The sequence below is a fragment of the Leguminivora glycinivorella genome, chromosome 13, assembly GCF_023078275.1.
Source record: "Leguminivora glycinivorella isolate SPB_JAAS2020 chromosome 13, LegGlyc_1.1, whole genome shotgun sequence".
NCBI lineage: Eukaryota > Metazoa > Arthropoda > Insecta > Lepidoptera > Tortricidae > Leguminivora > Leguminivora glycinivorella.
The window spans coordinates 20,711,908-20,731,957 of record NC_062983.1 but is presented as its reverse complement, the minus strand read 5'-3'; the positions used below and the strand labels follow the sequence as shown (position 1 = coordinate 20,731,957).

At 38.2% G+C, this 20,050-nt stretch overlaps 4 protein-coding genes across 6 annotated transcripts in view; 2 read left to right on the top strand and 2 right to left on the bottom strand.

Annotated features, from left to right (window-relative positions):
* LOC125232365 overlaps positions 1–9,855 on the bottom strand; it is a 32,344-nt gene extending 22,489 nt beyond the window's left edge. Inside the window, exon 1 of the mRNA XM_048138000.1 lies at positions 9,711–9,855. Coding sequence (XP_047993957.1) covers positions 9,711–9,790 — 80 coding nt within the window. The 5' untranslated portion in view covers positions 9,791–9,855. The remainder of the gene's footprint in view (positions 1–9,710) is intronic.
* LOC125232363 (cyclin-dependent kinase-like 4) overlaps positions 1–16,391 on the top strand; it is a 65,760-nt gene extending 49,369 nt beyond the window's left edge. For both annotated transcript variants that reach the window (XM_048137997.1, XM_048137996.1), the window contains exons 5-9: positions 11,990–12,097; positions 13,043–13,185; positions 13,358–13,453; positions 14,040–14,171; positions 15,423–16,391. In XM_048137997.1, the coding sequence (XP_047993954.1) occupies positions 11,990–12,097; positions 13,043–13,185; positions 13,358–13,453; positions 14,040–14,171; positions 15,423–15,521 (578 nt within the window). In that variant the 3' untranslated portion in view covers positions 15,522–16,391. The remainder of the gene's footprint in view (positions 1–11,989; positions 12,098–13,042; positions 13,186–13,357; positions 13,454–14,039; positions 14,172–15,422) is intronic.
* Positions 16,392–17,190: 799 nt separating this feature from the next.
* Positions 17,191–17,876, bottom strand: LOC125232367. Of its 2 annotated transcripts, none has more exons than XM_048138005.1 (2): positions 17,623–17,876; positions 17,191–17,403 (listed from the first exon to the last, which is right to left on the bottom strand). In XM_048138005.1, the coding sequence occupies exons 1-2, from the start codon at positions 17,767–17,769 to the stop codon at positions 17,392–17,394; spliced, it is 159 nt and encodes a 52-aa protein (XP_047993962.1). In that variant the 5' UTR covers positions 17,770–17,876; the 3' UTR covers positions 17,191–17,391. The 2 variants fall into 2 exon arrangements, with proteins under 2 accessions (XP_047993962.1, XP_047993961.1); XM_048138004.1 differs by having other exon boundaries at positions 17,191–17,369.
* A 625-nt stretch (positions 17,877–18,501) lies between these two features.
* LOC125232364 (3'-5' ssDNA/RNA exonuclease TatD) overlaps positions 18,502–20,050 on the top strand; it is a 28,236-nt gene continuing 26,687 nt past the window's right edge. The window contains exons 1-4 of the mRNA XM_048137998.1: positions 18,502–18,604; positions 18,674–18,854; positions 19,198–19,296; positions 19,786–19,949. Of these exons, the coding sequence (XP_047993955.1) occupies positions 18,713–18,854; positions 19,198–19,296; positions 19,786–19,949 (405 nt within the window). The 5' untranslated portion in view covers positions 18,502–18,604; positions 18,674–18,712. The remainder of the gene's footprint in view (positions 18,605–18,673; positions 18,855–19,197; positions 19,297–19,785; positions 19,950–20,050) is intronic.

Here is a 20,050-nt window from a genome sequence, read left to right as displayed (position 1 = left end):
AAAATTTAACCCCTAAAAGGGTGAAAAGGGGGTGATAAAGTCAAAAAATCAATATGGGTATCGTTTTTATGGTTTATCGGGTCGCTGATCACGATAAATACAACGTTTTTAAAATCTAACGAGGCGGAAGTGAAATACCTTCTCCCCTGTTGTGGTGCAATGGGGTTTAAATATCAAAAATATATATAAAAGAAGATATTGACTGACTGACTGACATATCAACGCACAGCCGAAACCGCTGGTTCTAGAGATGTCAAATTCGGCACGTAGGTTCCTTATATAGTGTAAAGGAGCACTAAGAAAGGATTTTTTTAAATTCGCCTCCTAAGGGGCTCAAATGGGGGTTCAAAGTTTGTATGGGGAAACAAGATTAGTTTGACTATTTTATACGAAACTTCACAGGAGGATTCCTAAAGACATATGACTAAATACATGTTTCAGGTTTTTTGAAAATTTGAAAACAAAGGGGGTAAAGCCAAAAACACAATATGGGTATCGTTTTTATGGTTTATCGGGTCGCTGAGCACGATAAATACAACGATTTTAAAATCTAATGAGGTGGAAAAGAAATTTTACCCCCTGTTGTAGTGCAATAGGGTTAAAATATCCAACATAGCCATAAGAGGAGCACTAAGAAAGGATTTTTCAAAGTTCACCTCCTAGCATGATAATTTGACAGGGACAGGGACAGGGACAGGGACAGGGACAGGGACAGGGACAGGGACAGGGACAGGGACAGGGACAGGGACAGGGACAGGGACAGGGACAGGGACAACTTCACAGGAGGATTCCTAAAGACATATGACTAAATACATGTTTCAGGTTTTTTGAAAATTTGACCCCTAAAGGGGGTAAAGTCAAAAACACAATATGGGTGTCGTTTTTATGGTTTATCGGGTCGCTGATCACGATAAATACAACGATTTTAAAATCTAATGAGGTGGAAAAGATATTTTCTCCCCTGTTGTTGTGCAATGGGGTTAAAATATCCAAAATAGCCATAAGTGTAGATTTAGTTTTTATCTATACTTCTGGTTCAAGATTTCAAATTGACACGGAAGTTCCTTATAGGAAGGATTTTTCAAAGTTCACCTCCTAGCATGATAATTTGACAGGGGCAAGGACAGGGACAGGGACAGGGACAGGGACGGGGACGGGGACGGGGACGGGGACGGGAACGGGAACGGGATAGGGATAGGGATAGGGATAGGGATAGGGATAGGGATAGGGATAGGGATAGGGATAGGGATAGGGATAGGGATAGGGATAGGGATAGGGATAGGGATAGGGATAGGGATAGGGATAGGGATAGGGATAGGGATAGGGATAGGGATAGGGATAGGGATAGGGATAGGGATAGGGATAGGGATAGGGATAGGGATAGGGATAGGGATAGGGATAGGAATAGGGATAAAAATAGGGGACGGGGACGGGGATAGGGATAGGGGAGGGACGGGGACAGGGACGGGACGGGGATGGGGACGGGGACAAGGATAGAGATAGGGACGGGGATAAGAATATTAGGGATTGGGGTCGGAAATTATTCCGGTCGGCAATCGCTATCTAGGCAGTGTAAAATGCAGGTGGCTCAGCGGGAAGGGATTAGTAAGTAGGCATCGGCGAGTATCCTGCATCCGTGATAACTATTATATTCAATGTGCTGTAAGAAGATCGTTGTTTGCTTGCCTTTTATATGTTTACATTTGCAATAAGCATAAGCAAAATGGAAAAAATTGTAAGCGATAATGCAAGGAAGTACTTTTTACCCTACCGACCATAGCGTCGAGATACTGGCTATGTGGGTTGTATGAAGTTTCCCCAGTATAAATATTTATATAGGTAAAATACATACATATTCGTACCTACTACCTACGCTGTGGTCGCTGTGTAACAATTCTACAATCATTGCAAGAATTTCTTTTAAAACAATAGTAATATGTGTAAGGTACAGTCAGCCAAAAAGCAGTGTAAGGTTCTTGGCTGACCGTACAGCAAATAGATCAGTTACAATGGCCCCCCAGTCGAGAATTGCCCCGCTTTACCTTAATCGAAATAATCGCGGACAGATGTACCTACAAAGAAACCTACGGATCCAAATGAAAATCTTATTTTTTTTAAACGTTTCAATAAGAATACTTTTATTACGCGGGCGAAGCCGCGGGTAAAAGCTAGTAAAAATATAAAATCACACATAAATTACACACAAAAACATCATTCACAAAGGATTAAATTACGCAACGCGGACCACCTAGTTTTACGGCCAGCAAGGACAAAATATGGTAAAAAGAGTCTAGTTTATGAGGGCGCTCAGCTTTACAATAAACTGCCCAAGGATATAAAAGAATCTAAATCTATGACTAGTTTTAAAAAAACATCTTAAGTTTTATATAATTAATAATGATAATATTGAATAATATTATAATATCACGCGTGTGTATTTGTTACGCAAATACCATGTCCGCAAATAAAGCATAAATACCTATGTCAGCAATTGTAATGGTCTTATGAAATATATTTATAAAATAAAATACATTATGATACAGTACTTATACCTAATAAATAAAAATAAAATTAAAATTAAATATTATACCTAATATTCTACTTAAAATAAATGTAAGTATAGCAATTTAATTTCATAAAGCTACGAAACAATAAAAATAATGCACGTAAATTTTCTATAAAAATAAATAAATAATAATAAGCATGGATATACATATTCACGAAATTACGAAAAAAAAAAAAAACAATCAAGCAAAAATAAAACAAATACATACACAAACATTTTAAATGAAAATAATTAGGTACTGCTAATTCGTATTACTTGAATATGTATACACACAAATCAAAATCAAATCTTACAAATTGCAACAAATTACCGACTCCACGCTATCGTTTCGTAGCTCACTGACACACTACAAGTTATTTTCACGAAGGCTGCGGAGAAAAAATGATACCAGCGTAACTTGACAGCGAGATCTTTACGTATTATGCCTAACTGAAGACGCCTCACGTTTGTTTTAAGTATTTATAAAATATTGTGTTCTCATATAAGTGAATTTTGTAAATTCTTTATGAGAATAAAGTTCTTAAACCATAAACCATAAATAGTTTTGTTACCATATTTCAATAAATTATAAAAACAAAACAAAATTGTTTCCTTTTCGTTTCACGTATCAAGCATCTGCATCTGCATCCTATATGCAGCGTGACGTCAAATTGATGTCATCGGCATGAAAGTTACGTGCCCTGGTTAGTAACAAATTAATATAAAATCAAGTAGGTACCAAATAAAGTTTTGCACGTGTTTATTTGACACTACAGAGAGGTTAGCTTGCAATGTGCTTCGGTTGCGGCACTCTTGCCAATACGGTCCTTAAACTCGTTGCAACACGTGAGCAAGTAAACGCGGCCGCGCCTCTACACAAATCAGTTTTTAGAGCCAGTATCTTGACGTCGAATAACTGCCCTAATCTTCCTTTCCTTTCTAGCTGATAACTCGGCCTACAGTCATAATTATATATGTACTAGCTTTTGCCCGAGGCTTCATTCGCGTCGCGTTAGAAAGAGACAAAAAGTAGCCTATGTCACTTTTCCAGCCCTTCAACTATCTCCACTTTAAAAAATCACGTCAATTCGTCATTCCGTTTTGCCGTGAAAGACGGACAAACAAACAGACACACACACCTTCCCATTTGTAATATTAGTATAGATCAGTAACGAACTAAAAGCAACTGACTCTATCGCACCAAAGAGTGATAGAGTAAGATAACTACGATAGATACGCTACGGAGCGTCAACAATTGTATTCTTGGCTAGAGAGCCTTGACGTCGAAAAATTTGTTTTTTCTTGAACTTATAGGGAAGACCCCGCGTTGTTCATTCTTACACAATTGACTAAGTCCCACGGTAAGCTCATGAAGCTTGTCTAGTCTCCGTGAACATTTTTTCACCACACCAACTGGTAAAGCCTTACTTCGCTCTTCGAATGCAGTTTGCATAAGATATATAGGTATTGATGGATTTGATTTAGTTTGATGTATTATAGTCAGTATTTTCTTCGCGTTGGTGTGATGAAAATTGTTGTGTTTCATAGTTTCACACGATGGCAAAGTTTGTTTAACCGTGCGTTGAAACCCTCGGAACGCTCAAGATTCCACTCGCTACGCTCACGGTTCAATGTTGGAATCTTTCGCTTGATCAATATTGGCACGTGCGGTTAAAACGACAACGTGCCACCTTGTAAAACAAATAAGTATTGTTGCGAGCCCGAATTTCAAACGTGTTTTTTTCGCCCGGTAAGCGGAGTAAGTCAAAATACATAATAGGTTTATAATTTAACTTTAATTTAATTTGTTCTTAGAGTGTTTTTTTAAGTCAAAATACGGTTTATAATTTAACTTTAGAATACTGAAATCACGTGTTTAACCGGATTCCTGCGTCCATGTGGTCCTCGTATAAGACCTAACCTAACCTAACGTCTATTAAGATAAACCAGTTAAGGAAATTCTTGGGTTGCTTCACTGATGTCCTGAGAAGGTACAGTCAACCAATTGGAACCCTAGGCCACTGTAGAACTATGTCATAGTGACGCCATAGATCAGATTGTAAGAAATCTCTTACTGCATGTCATTTTGGTTCCAATTGGTTGACTGTACGTACCTCTACCGATGAAATAAGTAAAATGGACAGTAAATCCCGTTGTTAATTTGTTTGAAAATAAAATTGATATTCTGGAAAAATTATGAAATTAAGAATTTACCACCCGAAACCAATATTATTGAAACGAAACCACATATTCGGTCACCTAAGTCCGTTTTCACATTATCCGATACAATATCGGGTGTCGGAAGGATTTCAATAGAAAAAATCCAAGATGGCGTCTGTGATGTATGGGATATCGGTCCGACATCCGATATCGGGTCGGATAATGTGAAAGCGCACTAACTGAGAATAGAAGACGATCGAGCTTTCAAGAGAGCTTTCTTGGGACGACCCAGTTCCTGCAAATGCAGAAACGCTTTCTATAATATTCGTATACCTAGCTAGCGTAATATTGACGCGTCAGAGCCAGACTGCGTCACGATCGGTGTCTAGCGTCAACGATTGTCATTTGGCTAGGCATTTCAGGTGCCGTAGCCGAATGGCATTCCTGCTACGCGAAACGAAAACGAAACGCCGCGAAAGGTCGTCTGGCTCTGTCACGCCAATACGCAAGAGCTATAGAGATAGATATCTACGAGCGTTTCGTTTCGTGAGCGTTTGTACCATTCGGCTACGTACGCTGGAAGCTGCTTCCGTTCGTTTCGGAGGCCAAGATTAGCTTATGTATAAAAAACTAACAATAAAAGGTTGAATTTAAAAGTACTTCCATTGACCCTTGGAGGCCGACAGACTAGGGATTGCGACACACCCCCATATAAATAATACATTTAATTTAATTTGCAAATTAAAACTGTTAAATGAATATAAATTGGCCAATTACTTATTCTCATTGATACATTTCGATTGTGTCTATATTTTGTTTTGCCTTGTATATCGTGCAATCTTAATTAATATACATTATATGTATTGTCGTTTGGATTATTTAAATAAATCAATTAGATTGGTGTGTGAAATTACACAAAATAGAACCCTGACCCAATTACTATGAGAACTTGAGAAGGTAAGTTGTTGTAGACATATAGGTATAATTCCGTTTAGACAGATAAAGTCTAAGAAAACAACGTACCTCAGTAGGTACCATACAGAAAAAGGTACGGTGGCCTAGATGGCATTACTCCTTTGGGGTACGCTCAGCTAGATTGCGCTAATGTTAATAGGTATTTGACATTTTTACACATAGAGTAGGAGGTAGGGAATAGAGTAGGAGGTAGGGCATAGCGAATGATATTCCGCTTTGTGTGGTAGGGCACAGCACAGCGGATATCGTCTCGCTCGAATCTAGAGCAGAGCCCAACTGGGGTAGTACCTCCGCCTTACAGAAGACCGCAGCCAAATAGCACTAGACCCTACTCATAGTGTTGTGTTCCTGTCGGTGAGTAAGGCTGCCAGAGCTCAACGAGGGTGCGGTGTGCTGATGACGGGAGGACTTACGGAACTAACTTGTTCCGTTTATTGTCCTTTGAGTCGTCGGCAACCCGAACCCTCCTTGGAACTTGTACACTCCTTTTTGCTGTGTACTTAACACAGCAAAAGGGAATGTACAGGTTTCGAATGGGGTGGCAACGCGCATGTGACACTGTTTGAGTTGCAGGCGTCCATAGGTTACGGTGACCGCTTTACATCAGGCGGGCCGTATACTTGTTTGCCACCGATGTAGTATATAAAAAAAAAAAAAAAACATATCAAGCTAAGAATATGGGCCAAATTGTCAAAACTGACGTTCAAAAGTTCTAAGCCTGTGTCAAAAGATGGCAGTCTGCACTGTGATTACACATTTTACTTCGTCAGTAACTCTCTATAATACTCGATCCTCTTTGGTATTGTAGAATTACACACACAGACCGGGTGTTCTGTGATTACACTATCTGTCTCTATCGCTCTTGCTTTAATAAGCAATGCGCGACAGAGCTAGAGAGCATTTCTGTCGGCGTCTGGCATCGACGATTGCCATTCCGCTACGCCGGTAGCCGTTCTAACTACCAATATTGTAAAAAAAATGAAGTAAGCAATTAAAAAATAATAAGCTGTCAAAAACTAATGAATTATTCAACAGATGTGATAACACACAAAAAAACTTATTTTGACCTAGTCGGTCATTGCCCTGAGTCTTCGACCGGTTATATGTTAAATAGGCAACCCAAATAGATGTACATATATATGTATATTATACAAGTAGTAGATTGCTCGCAAGATATCGTTCGTGAAGGCTTGAACTAGCCTGAAGAGCTTTGACCTCTTTACATTTATACGGAGTGTCCAAGATTAAATTAGTAGTGTATGCTCTGGGTGATCAAAATTTTATAATTTAACTGTTGGTATATGTATAATTATAAAGATATCTTGTTCGTCTTTTAGTCGACAAATACAATGTCGTGTTATCGTCAACAATATGTCTTGTCATGTGCATAAATAATGTAGATAAAAATATGTACCTAAAGATATGCATAACATGCACATGACAAGCAAATGTGTGTACCTTTTTGTTTTCATCTCATTATTTGTACCCACTATTATATATTCTGTGCCTTGAGTTTACCTACTTTTTTACCAATTGCATGCTAAGCAACAGACTAATAAATGTCAAGGTCGAAGATGCTTACATACCTACACTTTAACTTAATAGTAGGTACTTATAATTACACCTCACTGTTGCGCAACCAATTACCTACTACAGTGCTATACACTGTACCTACTGGGTCGAGTTTGACATGTTTTTAAGACATTGTCAATGATATCACGATTTTATTGACTAACTTGCTTTTGCCCGCGTCTTCGCACGAGTTAGAAAGAGACAAAAAGTAGTCTATGTCACTCTCCATCCCTTCAACTATCTCCACTTAAAAAATCATGTCAATTTGTCGCTCCGTTTGGCCGTGAAAGACGGACAAACAAACAGACACACACTTTCCCATTTATAATATAGTATACTATAAGATGTTGACATGTAACACTGGTGTTATTAATAAATTATTGTATTGTATGGATGATGAAGGCTGTGACTAAGGAAATTCGTAGCTCGTGTCGATTTAAAACACTCACTTCGGTCGTGTTTTAATTTATCGCCACTCGTTTCGAACTTCCTTTTTTACGCATTTGTATCTTAATGTACTATTTCTGTCTTTTTATGTAGGTACGAGTATGTAGCTTTATATTACGTCATTTTAGAACTGACTACCTACTAATTTTTAGTTTTAGTAACTTAGGGGCACAGAACACCCCCATAGAAGCCTAATGGAAGCAATAAAACCTAGAGGATTCTAAAAAACCCACACAACATATGCCGTTCACAAACCAACTCTGTTCCGTCGCATTCTTCCAAGTTCATCATCAGTTCCATCTCATCACCGGAGACCTAACTGCTCACCTAGAGGATTCTAAAAAACCCACACAACATATGCCGTTCACAAACCAACTCTGAGTTCCGTCGAACTTCTTCCAAGTTCATCATCAGCTCCATCTCATGACCGGAGACCTAACTGCTCACCTAGAGGATTCTAAAAAACCCACACAACATATGCCGTTCACAAACCAACTCTGAGTTCCGTCGAACTTCTTCCAAGTTCATCATCAGTCCATCTCATCACCGGAGACCTAACTGCTCACCTAGAGGATTCTAAAAAACCCACACAACATATGCCGTTCACAAACCAACTCTGAGTTCCGTCGCACTTCTTCCAAGTTCATCATCAGCTCCATCTCATGACCGGAGACCTAACTGCTCACCTAGAGGATTCTAAAAAACCCACACAACATATGCCGTTCACAAACCAACTCTGAGTTCCGTCGAACTTCTTCCAAGTTCATCATCAGCTCCATCTCATGACCGGAGACCTAACTGCTCCCCTAGAGGATTCTAAAAAACCCACACAACATATGCCGTTCACAAACCAACACTGAGTTCCCTCGCACTTCTTCCAAGTTCATCATCAGGTCAAAGGTGAAACGTTGGTGCATGCGCGGATCCAGGGGGGGTCGCATGGGGGTCATGACCCCCCCCCCTGGAGCCTGGGTTGGCCATACAAATAGACCTCGTGACCCCCCCGGGGCCTGGGCATTTACCACGTGACCCCCCCGGGCATGAAGCTGGATCCGCGCTTGCGTTGGTGGCAATCGTAGCCCATGGACGTTTGTTAAGGAGAATGTCACTTTAATAGTCTTTTCCTACTTTGAATAACTGCTAATATTTCGTATTAAGTAATTATTGTGATAGTACCTCAAAAATAATCCTTCTACTGACTAATAACTAAACTATGCATTTCTACTTACTATTGAATACCAAATATTCTAAACTAATCAACCAACTAAATAAAACTACAGATTCTAGATAATTATTCTCAATTACAAATCACCTCTCTTTTATCTTATACTTTTAAACGAGCTCTTATACTTTTAAACGAGCAATTCTTGTATATTTATTTATTTATTTATATATACCGACGATCTCGGAAACCGCTCTAACGATTTCGCTGAAATTTGTTATGTTGTTTTCGGGGGTGAAAAATCGATCTAGCGTAGCCTTAGATCCCGGAAAACGCGAATTTTCGAGTTTTCATGAGTTTTCCTTTCGCGTTAGTAAACGTAAAATATGGTCGTCAATTTCGCCGCGCGCGCATCGATTCCGCTTAGCTCAGTCGTACGAGGTCGGTCTTATGTACGCAGATAGATCGTAGGTGTCAGGGTTTCGAATCCCGGCCAGAAATTAAGTTTTTGTTTTTTGTCTTTTTTTTTGTTTTTGTATTTATAAGAGTTTTTTTATCTAAAGACGTGATATATTAAAATAGAACCGAGCGAAGCTTGGTCGCCCAGATATTATTTCATTAAATGATACCATATGGTACGAACGGCAGCACGAAGTTCCCGCAACAGACATAAACAAACATGGCCTCCATCCCTAGTCGTTTACGTAAAAGGGATAGCATATCGCATTCCTAACTTGACGAAAAGGGATGGGCATACTTCGGCGCCGCCCAGTACAACCATATTACGCAGTATAAAATGAACTCCGCGGATAATAAACAATATTCAACAAAATAATGAATTTGACTTACCTGTGGAATGTTATTCCATCTTTTTTATATGTTGAATTGTTAGTTGATTTGCCACACCACTTCATGCTACAGGACACCATTTTAGAAACCAAATTTGATTCTAATTGATTTTTTTTCGAACGGACATAGGGACTGTTAGCGGGTCGTAAGCTTGGGCGCTACTGACCGGTGTCGCACGCGTTCATACATAAATAAACCTTATTTTTCGTATGCGTGGTGGACGCGAGTCGCCATGAAATGTAAGGGCCGTCTTGTTGGGTTGGTCTGTGCTTAGGAGCGATGGAACGTCATATAAAAACCGGCCAAGTGCGAGTCGGACTCGCCCACCGAGGGTTCCGTACAAACTTTCTTTCAAACTACCTAGTAAAAATAATCTCATATTTTCATATAACTCTAATGACTTGACTAGAAGACAAAAGTATAGGCACTAATGAGTATTATAGTGTATAGCGCCATCTCCCGGTCAATTTGCTAACTAATTTGCGCGACCTGGTTTTTCAGGGATAATTCTTTATAATGTTAACCGATTTAAACAGTTTTTACTTTATTGGACAGAAGATGGTTTACGTAACATCTCGTATTAATTTGAAGTACGATATACATCCGCAAGGGTGGGTAAATTGAAAGTAAAAATCTGAAAAGTTTTTTGTGAATAAAAAAAAAAGTATTCAAAATACAAGCACGATTATATTTTTCCTGTAATATATAGCATAAAACCAATATTTACTAAAATTTTCATAATTTTTCGTTGGTAAACTTCGGAGATAAGGGGGGGGAACGGTATTTTTTTTTACATTTTCCTTCAAAATTCTTTTTTTTTCCATAACAAAAAAATTATAAAAAATAGCTTATTTACGTTCAATTTGAGCTCTTTCCAACGATACCCCACTTGACCTAGTAACTTGAAATTTACAGTTTGCCCCCCTTTCATTTTGGCCATTTTCTACAATTAAAATTAATATATTTAAAAAAATTATACTTTCTATTTGTAGAGGTTTACAATGTTCACAACTATTCCAAATTTCAAGTTGATAGCATTAGTAGTTCTCGAGATATTTAGGAATGTGACAGACGGACAGACAGACGGACAGAGTCGCACCATAAGGGTTCCTGTTGTACCTTTTTTGGTACGGAACCCTAAAAGTGACCGTTAGGACTAAAATTAGGTAAGAAACATAATTTATGTTTTACGATAAATTAATATTAGTGCCCTATCCCACAAAACTTGTGTACAATTCGACAAAATTGTTAAAGTGTAAACATAACAATGTACCACAATGATTAAAAATATTTGTTCTTTATAAGTAGACTGCAGTATACAATATGTCACTTTTGAGAGTTTTCAAAAAACAGTTTGGTCTAAACAACCCTAAATGCTCGTCTTTGTCATAGGTATGTATGATTTATTCTCCAAAATCATTAGTATCCATATTCATCATAACTATATTAAGGGTCTTAAAATACCTTCACCCTTTTATCTTTCAAATTGCCCGAGAACATCGAGTATTTATTTTCCAAATTACGCACAATTTGAGTATTTGGTTCCAACAAACAAAATAATTAGTGGCAATTAAGTAAATAACGATCGAATCACACAGGGTGGTTGAACAAGTACAGTTACCCTGCAATAGTAATATGTTACTCTTAGAAGAGCGCCAGAATATATCACAAATAAGAGCGCTTGTGATATTTATGCTTCCTGCGCTGTGTAACAAATTATTGCAGCTATATGAGCTATGGCCTCTTGTTTGGATTTGAAGCCCGGACTAGTAAGCTTTGCCACCCGATTAAGTGAAGACTGACGATTAAAAAAAAAACTTTTGTCCTCAAACTCGTCGGTCTTAAAAAAATTCAACCAAACCCCATTCCATAAAGAATGCAAGTGACAGAATCTATTTATTTCGTGCCTGGAACGTTATCTAGATCGGTTTGCGTGCTTCATTCATTGACCTCTTCGATAAAGTCTGTACCTGCAATTAAAACTAAAAAAAAAACAACTGTTCTACGTAGAGTATTTAATCTGTATAAACGTAATTTTAGCTAAACTACCTAGCCTACAAAAAAGTAGCTCGTCTAAATAGTTAAGTAGCGCTGAATTGACTATATCTAGCTTGTACTACGCGCCTATTAAGTTTTTCGACGGTATGACTTACAAAATATTTGTAAAAGGCAAGACATGCCTAGCATAAAAGTGAAAAAATCAAGGAGAGCTCCTATATTTTTTAATTAATTGTGTTTGATGACGTAACTAATAAAGCTCTTTCCACCAACATGCACAGGCCCCGGCGAGAGCTATACCGACTACGTGGCTACGCGCTGGTACCGAGCCCCAGAACTACTGGTCGGCGACACACAATACAGCGCTCCTGTGGACGTGTGGGCTATTGGTAAGAGATGAAACAACCCTTTCTACCAACATGCACAGGCCCCGGCGAGAGCTATACTAACTACGTGGCTACGCGCTGGTATCGAGCCCCAGAACTGCTGGTCGGCGACACACAATACAGCGCTCCTGTGGACGTTTGGGCCATCGGTAAGAGATATTTAATGACTTAATCAGCTCTGATCTAGAGGCTCTGAAGCTACATCACGTGAGAGACATACCATATCCTTCCCGTGACTTACTTAGGCCTGTGGCTACGCGGTGGTATCGAGTTGCCGATCTATAAGTCGGCGACACACACAGTACAGTTCTTCTATGGATGTGTGGGCCGTCGGTAATCCACCAACATGCATAGACCCCGGCGAGACCTATTCCGACTACGTGGCTACGCGCCGCGCTGGTACCGAACTCCAGAACTACTTAGGGTGATACAGAGACCTAGCTCCAGAACTGCTGGTCGGACGTCTGTCGATGTATACGCACGCTCAATAAATCAGTGTATTTTCAAAAGAGTGCAATCATCAAATGAAGTGCACGATTTATTGACGATCATTCACATTCTTCGAAGAGATCTCTATTGCATATGCAATTGAAAATGACAAGGTTCTAAATGAAACCATTTCACGAATCTGTAATTTTTACTATATAATTGATACCTGAAATTATGATTTAAACTTTTTCTCAGAGGTTAATCGCAAATCACAATGTTATGTGATTCTGAAGGGGATTGTTTAGTGCTTAAAATCATAAAAGTGCGCTATGCTATGGGGTTCTTCGAGAAGCGGGTATTTAGGGTTCTCAAAGGTCGACGATGTTGTTTATGTCCATGGACGGCGATGACTGCTTCCCATCAGATGGATCGTCTGCTCGTTTGCTGCCTATTTCTAAAAAAAGTTAAGATACTTTACAAAGTTAACGCCTAAATATTTACACATAGCAATGATTCCAGGCTGCGTATTCGCCGAGCTGCTGTCGAGCGAAGCGCTGTGGCCGGGCAAGAGTGACTTAGACCAGCTGTACCTGATTAGGAAGACCCTGGGCGACTTGCTGCCGAGGCACATGACTATATTCTCGCAGAATACTTTCTTTCAGGTATGTGCCGTTTGATTTTGTTTTGCTTGCCTTATGGGACCAGTGCCTAAGATGGAACTAAGGAATTAGTTCCTTAATTTCGCGTTGTATTGTTGTATGTATGTAGTTACTCCGGTGTGCGTACAATACATATATTATGTGTTGCCTGAAAAGGTTTATTTGTGTGTTACAGGGTATGGCGCTACCAGAGCCGACTTCATTAGAACCTCTAGAATCTAAACTACCACAGAGATACGCCCACAATGAACTTGTTATAGGCTTCTTAAAGGTAAGAAAGGCTCAAACTTTCATACTCACACACAGCAGATATTTTAGCCCCTAGTACGGAACTTTCACAAATGAACTATATTATCAAGCTTTGCTTTAATATCTGATCTGATTGATGATTTTGAGGGTAAACTCGCCTCATTCGGTGACATGCCTAATTCGGTGAAACAACTAAAAATCGTCTTTCGGAATGGTGCTTCAAAGCTTTGTATCACCGAATTAGGCGTGTCACCGAATGAGGCGAGTTACCTTACCTACGTATGAAATACGGGAAACTTTGGTTTTAACCCCTGACGCAAAAACGACGGGCTGTAATAAGTTTGACGTGTCTGTCTGTGACATCGTAGCTTTCGAACGGTTGAACGCATTTTGATTTCGTTTTTTGTTTGAAATCTGAATTATTCGGGAGTGTTCTTAGCCATGTTTGATGAAAATCGGTTCACCATGTTGTTGATGATATTTTTAAAATTTAAATTTTGTGTCGCAGTACTTTGCGAAGGCGTAATCCCAATGTTTTCTGCTGATGCGTTATAACGATGACAATTAGTGATGCCTATAAGGAGATAAAATAGTAAATAACTTTCCAGAAATGCCTGGACAAGGACCCGATGATGCGATGGACGTGCGAGCAGCTCCTTCGGCACGCCATTTTCGAGAATTTCCTCTTCACCGTACCTAACTCCGAGCAAACCGACTATGAGCGATTGAGAAGGGCACAGGTACTAAATACACTTAGGGCACACCTCGGACACTGGCGATCAAATATATGTAAGAGGCGCGTTCTTAGCACACATTCTAAGCTCGTGTAGGTGAACGCGTACCATGCTTGTATTAGTGAGATAATATGACTGGTCGACTGTTCGCGTTTTTGACAGGCGGTAACTGTGAGGTAACCGAGAGCGAGGCACTTTCAGCGGGAAGCGGGAGTGGCCATACTGTACGATAGTACTCTTTATTATAGGTCAACCAGGGTGTTAGCATCTGGTCGGGTAAATTGGGTAAATAATGCGATCTTTGAAGACTTTCTGAGCGGAACATATTATTAGAAGCTTGATAGAGTATAATTTTAAGTTTGGTGACCATACTTCGAACATAAGAGGGTTGCAATAGTTCTAATAAACGAACAAAAGATAGTCACTCCTGTGTAAATAAAAGAGACACGGCGATATTGATAGCTCACCACTGGGCGAATAACAGTAACTATAAACATCGCCGTGTCTCTTTTATTTACACAGGAGTGCTTATCTTTTGTTCGTTTTTATAGCTCATAGTTTACTAGCTCGCGGTGGGACCAGTCCCTAAGATGTTCCGTTCAGAAAAACAAATGGTCCTTCGAGCCGGTTTTTTTTTATACGGCTGTAATGGTTCTAAATAACTTACCTTTTTCATTTTAGCTCGAATTCATAAATCCCGAAGAAACTACGTTGTGATATTCTCCTGCGATTGTCTTGAGGTGAATTATGGTGTAGCTATAATTATAGTACTTATATCACAGGATATATAATAGCTTATATTACTGGGTAGTTTGTAGACGTTGCGAGTAAATAATTTATATAAAAATATATAGAAACATGCTGAATATTAGTGTGAGTAGGTAGTAGGTTTGTAACATAATTGAATACTTGGATATCTATTAGACAACATTGTATGACATAATCGTATCTTATACATCTCTTTTGGGCCAATCTCGATATGTATAAAGTTCTTTGTTAGTTTGTTACCTATTTTCGACAGTCGATTTAAATATTTATACCTATTTATACAGCGTATTATCTTCTTTAATAAAAACAAATTTATATATTATCGCTTAAGATGTGTCTGATAAAAAAAATTGGTTAAGTATCAAAGTTTTAGTAAGCGGATAAAAAAAATCGATTGATTTTTCTTATTTTCCGCAAATCTGAAATTATAAGCATGAGTCCTGTTCTCCATTTGGTAAAAGAGTAACCAATACAATTTTAATCCTACAGGTGCAGTCATCCCCCCTCCTCCCACAGCTGCACGTTGAGCGCCAACCACCACTCAAAGGCAAGAAAGACGACGCACGCGCCCATCTCCCCACCATCTGACTGCAGGGGCTGCCCGCGCTACGAAAACCGTAGCTTTGGGTACTAGGGGTTATGTCCTGTCTCTGTCATACGCGTGTATATAAATATTATACTGTTGTCTCGCTCATTGATTGTCAGTTGTTTCTCTTCTCACAATCTTACATGGAAGGAAGATGAAGCACATTGAGTGCCATATGCTACGAGCGTAGCCGATAACATGCAAAATGCAGCTACGAACAAAGAACTTATCGGGTCACTGGCACTCAATGTGTTAGTATGAAGAATATCTGTCTTTATCATACGCGTGATATTATACCGCTGTCTCGCTCATCGATTGTCAGTTGTTTCTACTACCACAGTAGTGGTACGTCCATCTGACTGCAGGGGTTGCCCGCGCTACGGAAACCGTAGCTTAGGGCTATGGGCTATGCCCTGTCTTTATCTTACGTGTGTATTATACCTGGTATCTCGCTCATCGATTGTCACTTGTTCCTTCTTCGTTAGAAACATGGTTCTATAGGGATTTCAGCGAGTATTATGGGTGGGACAGCAATTTACTTGCGTGAGATAGATAGCATTAAAAATGAACTACACTACACTGGTATGATTATCAGGAATAGTAAGAAAATGTAAAAATAATAATTATGTTGCAATTATTTATGTTGGCAGACAATTTAACACATTGACTGTTTCAAACTCAACAGTCAACTTTTGAATTAAGATCGAGGATTGAAGCTCATATTATGTAAGGCCATTGGTCAGTGAATGTGTTAAAGAAAGCAACAAATAGAAACATCTTTAAAAATATATCGGGATTTGATATGTTGAGAAGTTATGTACATGGTGTATGTGGCCATAATCTACACTAATAAATCAATTTGATCACAACAATGATTTGGTTTTCTTTAATCCATCCTTCCTCTATACGGAAAATAACTGGTAGCAGTTATTTATTTATTTTAAAATAAAAGTGTGTGAAAAAGATGTGGGCTTGACACAGAGAATAGCAATTGTACCTCACGTAGTTTATGTACCATAGTAAGCTACTGCACAGAGAAACTACAGTGAAAAGTAATGTTCAACTTGCTAAATTGGACTAGTACATTTTAGATCATGTACAGTTGCAGGTTAAATCCCGCCCATGAAAGGATTTTATCTGCCCCACCATCGGTTCTTCGAAATAGTGGGTGATATGGCCAACTCTGTAGAAATGCATTTTCCATGTAAATCTGGCCTTATGCTAAAATTCCTTTAGATTTAGGCACTGGTCCCACCGCGAGCTTGTAGGCTATGAGCTATTGGCTATAAAAACGAACAAAAGATAGCACTCCCTCAGATGCAAATAAAAGAGACACGGCGATATTGATAGCTCACCGCTGAGCGAGTAACTGTAAACATCGCCGTGTCTCTTTTAATTACATGGGAGTGATTATCTTTTAATCGTTTTTATAGCCAATAGCTTAGTTTACTAGCTCGCGGGGCGACCAGTGCCTTAGGCCCTAAGTGAAGTTTGCTCACCACTGTTTTAGAGCATAACCATTGGAGTTGCAGGTTGTCAGCCCCCAACTAATGACATCAGTCAAAATTTGAAACTAGGTTAATATCCAAAACATATGTGTGTGGCTGCCACACTGTGGCACATTATACCAACTAAAGGGAAGCTTTGTTATATTATTATGTAAATATGCCATTTATCTTTTACTAAATTTTAATAACAATCTTAGACAATACAAATCAGCACTAAAAATTTACTAAATAACTTATTTCTAAAAGCATCACTCGACTCCCAATAGTATATTACATATTTACAGACTTCTGCACTGGTCGTCACTCGCTGTTGCCACCAAGACTACCCAGTTTCTTGAAGAACTATAAAAAAAGAAAAAAAAGTCTAAAAAAAATGCTGAAACAAATTGTCACGGTAACTCTAGGTTAATTTTAATATAGTTAAAATTGTACATAACTCTTATAATGAAATAACAATAAACCTTGTAATGTATCGGAGCACTAGGACTCCAGATGTCTTATGCAAGAGGTTGTATAGTATAGCTGTATTTCAAGCTCATGTAAATTGTATAAGACCTTGGAGAGAGTCATGGAATAATTAAAATTAATAACTTACTGTAAATATTGGAATTTTGTCCCGTTCCTCCTTAGATACAAGTCTATCGTCCTGCTGAAGCTTGTACCAGGTGTAGTGACTGCCAATGATAGCTGGTACCATCACTATTGCCAAAAGGTTCTTCGATATAAATGCCCTAACGTTCATTTTGAGGATAACGTAGGGATATCGAATTGAACTTAAAGAAATAGGCTATTTGGATATTTTTGCGTCTAATATAAATTTCTACCTAGGCTTTCATTTGTTTTTCGATGTCACTGTCAAAATATTATTGTCAAACAGACTACGTTCAAAAGTTATGATATTGCAGCTAGCTACAATTTGGCTACATTACACCAAATTACACTAATTATCATTAATATTTAAATATTATAACAAAGAAATGCATTGAATATGTCATTTTAATGAAGTATTTGTTTATTATAAATGTAAAGAGTTTGTCTGGTTTTTTTTATAACTTTGATAAAGTTCTGAAATTGATTTTTAAACGTATTGTACTTGTCAATGCTGGCTTGCGTTTTGTTCACAACATTTGTGAACTAACATTGGGTGAGTATTATATTCTTTGAACATTCATATTTATTAAAAAGTATCAACATAAATTATCAAATTTTAGCAATATCAGTTTTGTTATCAAATATAAAATAAGCACGAATTTTCTTTTCGAAAATAAATGAAATGTTATGATATTACGATCTCCATTCCATGCATATTAGATGTGATATGTGATCTAAACGCCTACTGTCACTTTCGTCACTTTTATTTTTAAAAAACTTTCCACCAATCATATGCATCCTTCATTAGTATCATCCAATCACAGTGGGCATCCAAAATATTTTTTTCAGGAAATAGAAAAGTCAAGAACAAACTTCATTCCTTCATTCAGTCAAAAACATGGTGGCAGCTCAGTGAATAGGGTGAACTTTTTGACTAGTCATTAGAATTCAAGAGGCTTATTTAGCAGGAGTGTTTGATACAATTGGTAAGCTATATTTTTGCACACTGCAATATTTCGTAATGAAAAATATGCTAACAGAGCGTTTAATTTCAGATAAACACCGACCAATAAGCTTCACAAAAAATTCGAAAGATGACGTCTGAAGATACCAAGAACGTTCAAGACCTGAAAGGATGTTATGAAAATTTGATTGTTGTTGATGTGGGCGCAAACTTGACCAATAAGAAATACGGCCGTGATCTGGACTCGGTGGTGCAAAGGGCAAAAGATGCAGGTATTACGTTGTGCAGTGAAATTCATGTTTCGTGTCCGTTCATAATAAGTCAACCCAGCTGTTCAACAAGTAGCCGATTGTAATGAATGCGTGATGTAGTCAGTGTGAATACGCTCTAATTTATTCAAGTGCGTACTAAAATGTTGCGCTTGCTGATTATTTACTGGCCTGGTTTTGGAGTTAACAAGCATAAAAGAATTATGTGACGAAAGAAAGTTGTTTATGATAATTATCTGCATCCTTTTTATCATTAATTAAAATTTGGAAGAATTTTTTCAATTCCTATACAAACACGTTTAATTGTAATACTTTTCCGAATTTGTAGTTTCTTGTTTTCTTATAGGTGTCCAAAAAATTATGGTCACGGGAACATCAGTGAAAAACAGTAAAGAAGCCTTAAGACTGACACGCCTCTATCCTGGAACCATCTACTCCACAGCCGGTGAGTTCTAGATTCTAAATAATGCTATGCAATTGTTAATCAAATTCTTATTAAGAGTGAGACTGAAACTTCAGCAATTTCGTGAGCTCTGTCTACCCTTATGGGAATATAAGCATGGATCAATTATTGATAAATTGGCCCTGCACTTTTGCAACTCACTGTATGTGTGTAATCAAAATCCAATTCTTTTTGATATGAAATCTCTTGACAGTGCACTAAAATCTTAACTAAGTAGATTCCCAGCTCAAACTGATGACAATTAATGCTTACAATTTTTGTACTGATGTGTTATCAGAATGCTTTTGAATAAAAATAAAAATTCTACTTTATTGGAGTCATTTATATATTTCATGGAGATAGAAGTTGCCTCATCAAAGTTTATTTAATTTTCAGGAAAGTTTTCTAATGAAATTTTTAATACATTTCCTAGAATTTAATTAAAAATTGCTGGCCTAAGTCTAATATCATAATATTTTCGAATTGAACCAGGTGTCCACCCTCATGATGCAAAGTCCATGGTGGAAGAAGACATGTGGACAGAATTACAGGAAACCGCACAAGCTCCCGAATGTGTGGCCGTCGGTGAATGTGGACTCAACTATAGCAAGGATTTCTCTGAACCGAGTGTGCAGAGAGAAGTGTTTAAACGGCAGGTATGTTATCTTACTAAAATCACCATTTTTCCAGTTTTTCTTATTAGTCATATAAGTGTAGTGTTGATGATACATAGTAACTTAAGTTGCAATATCAATAA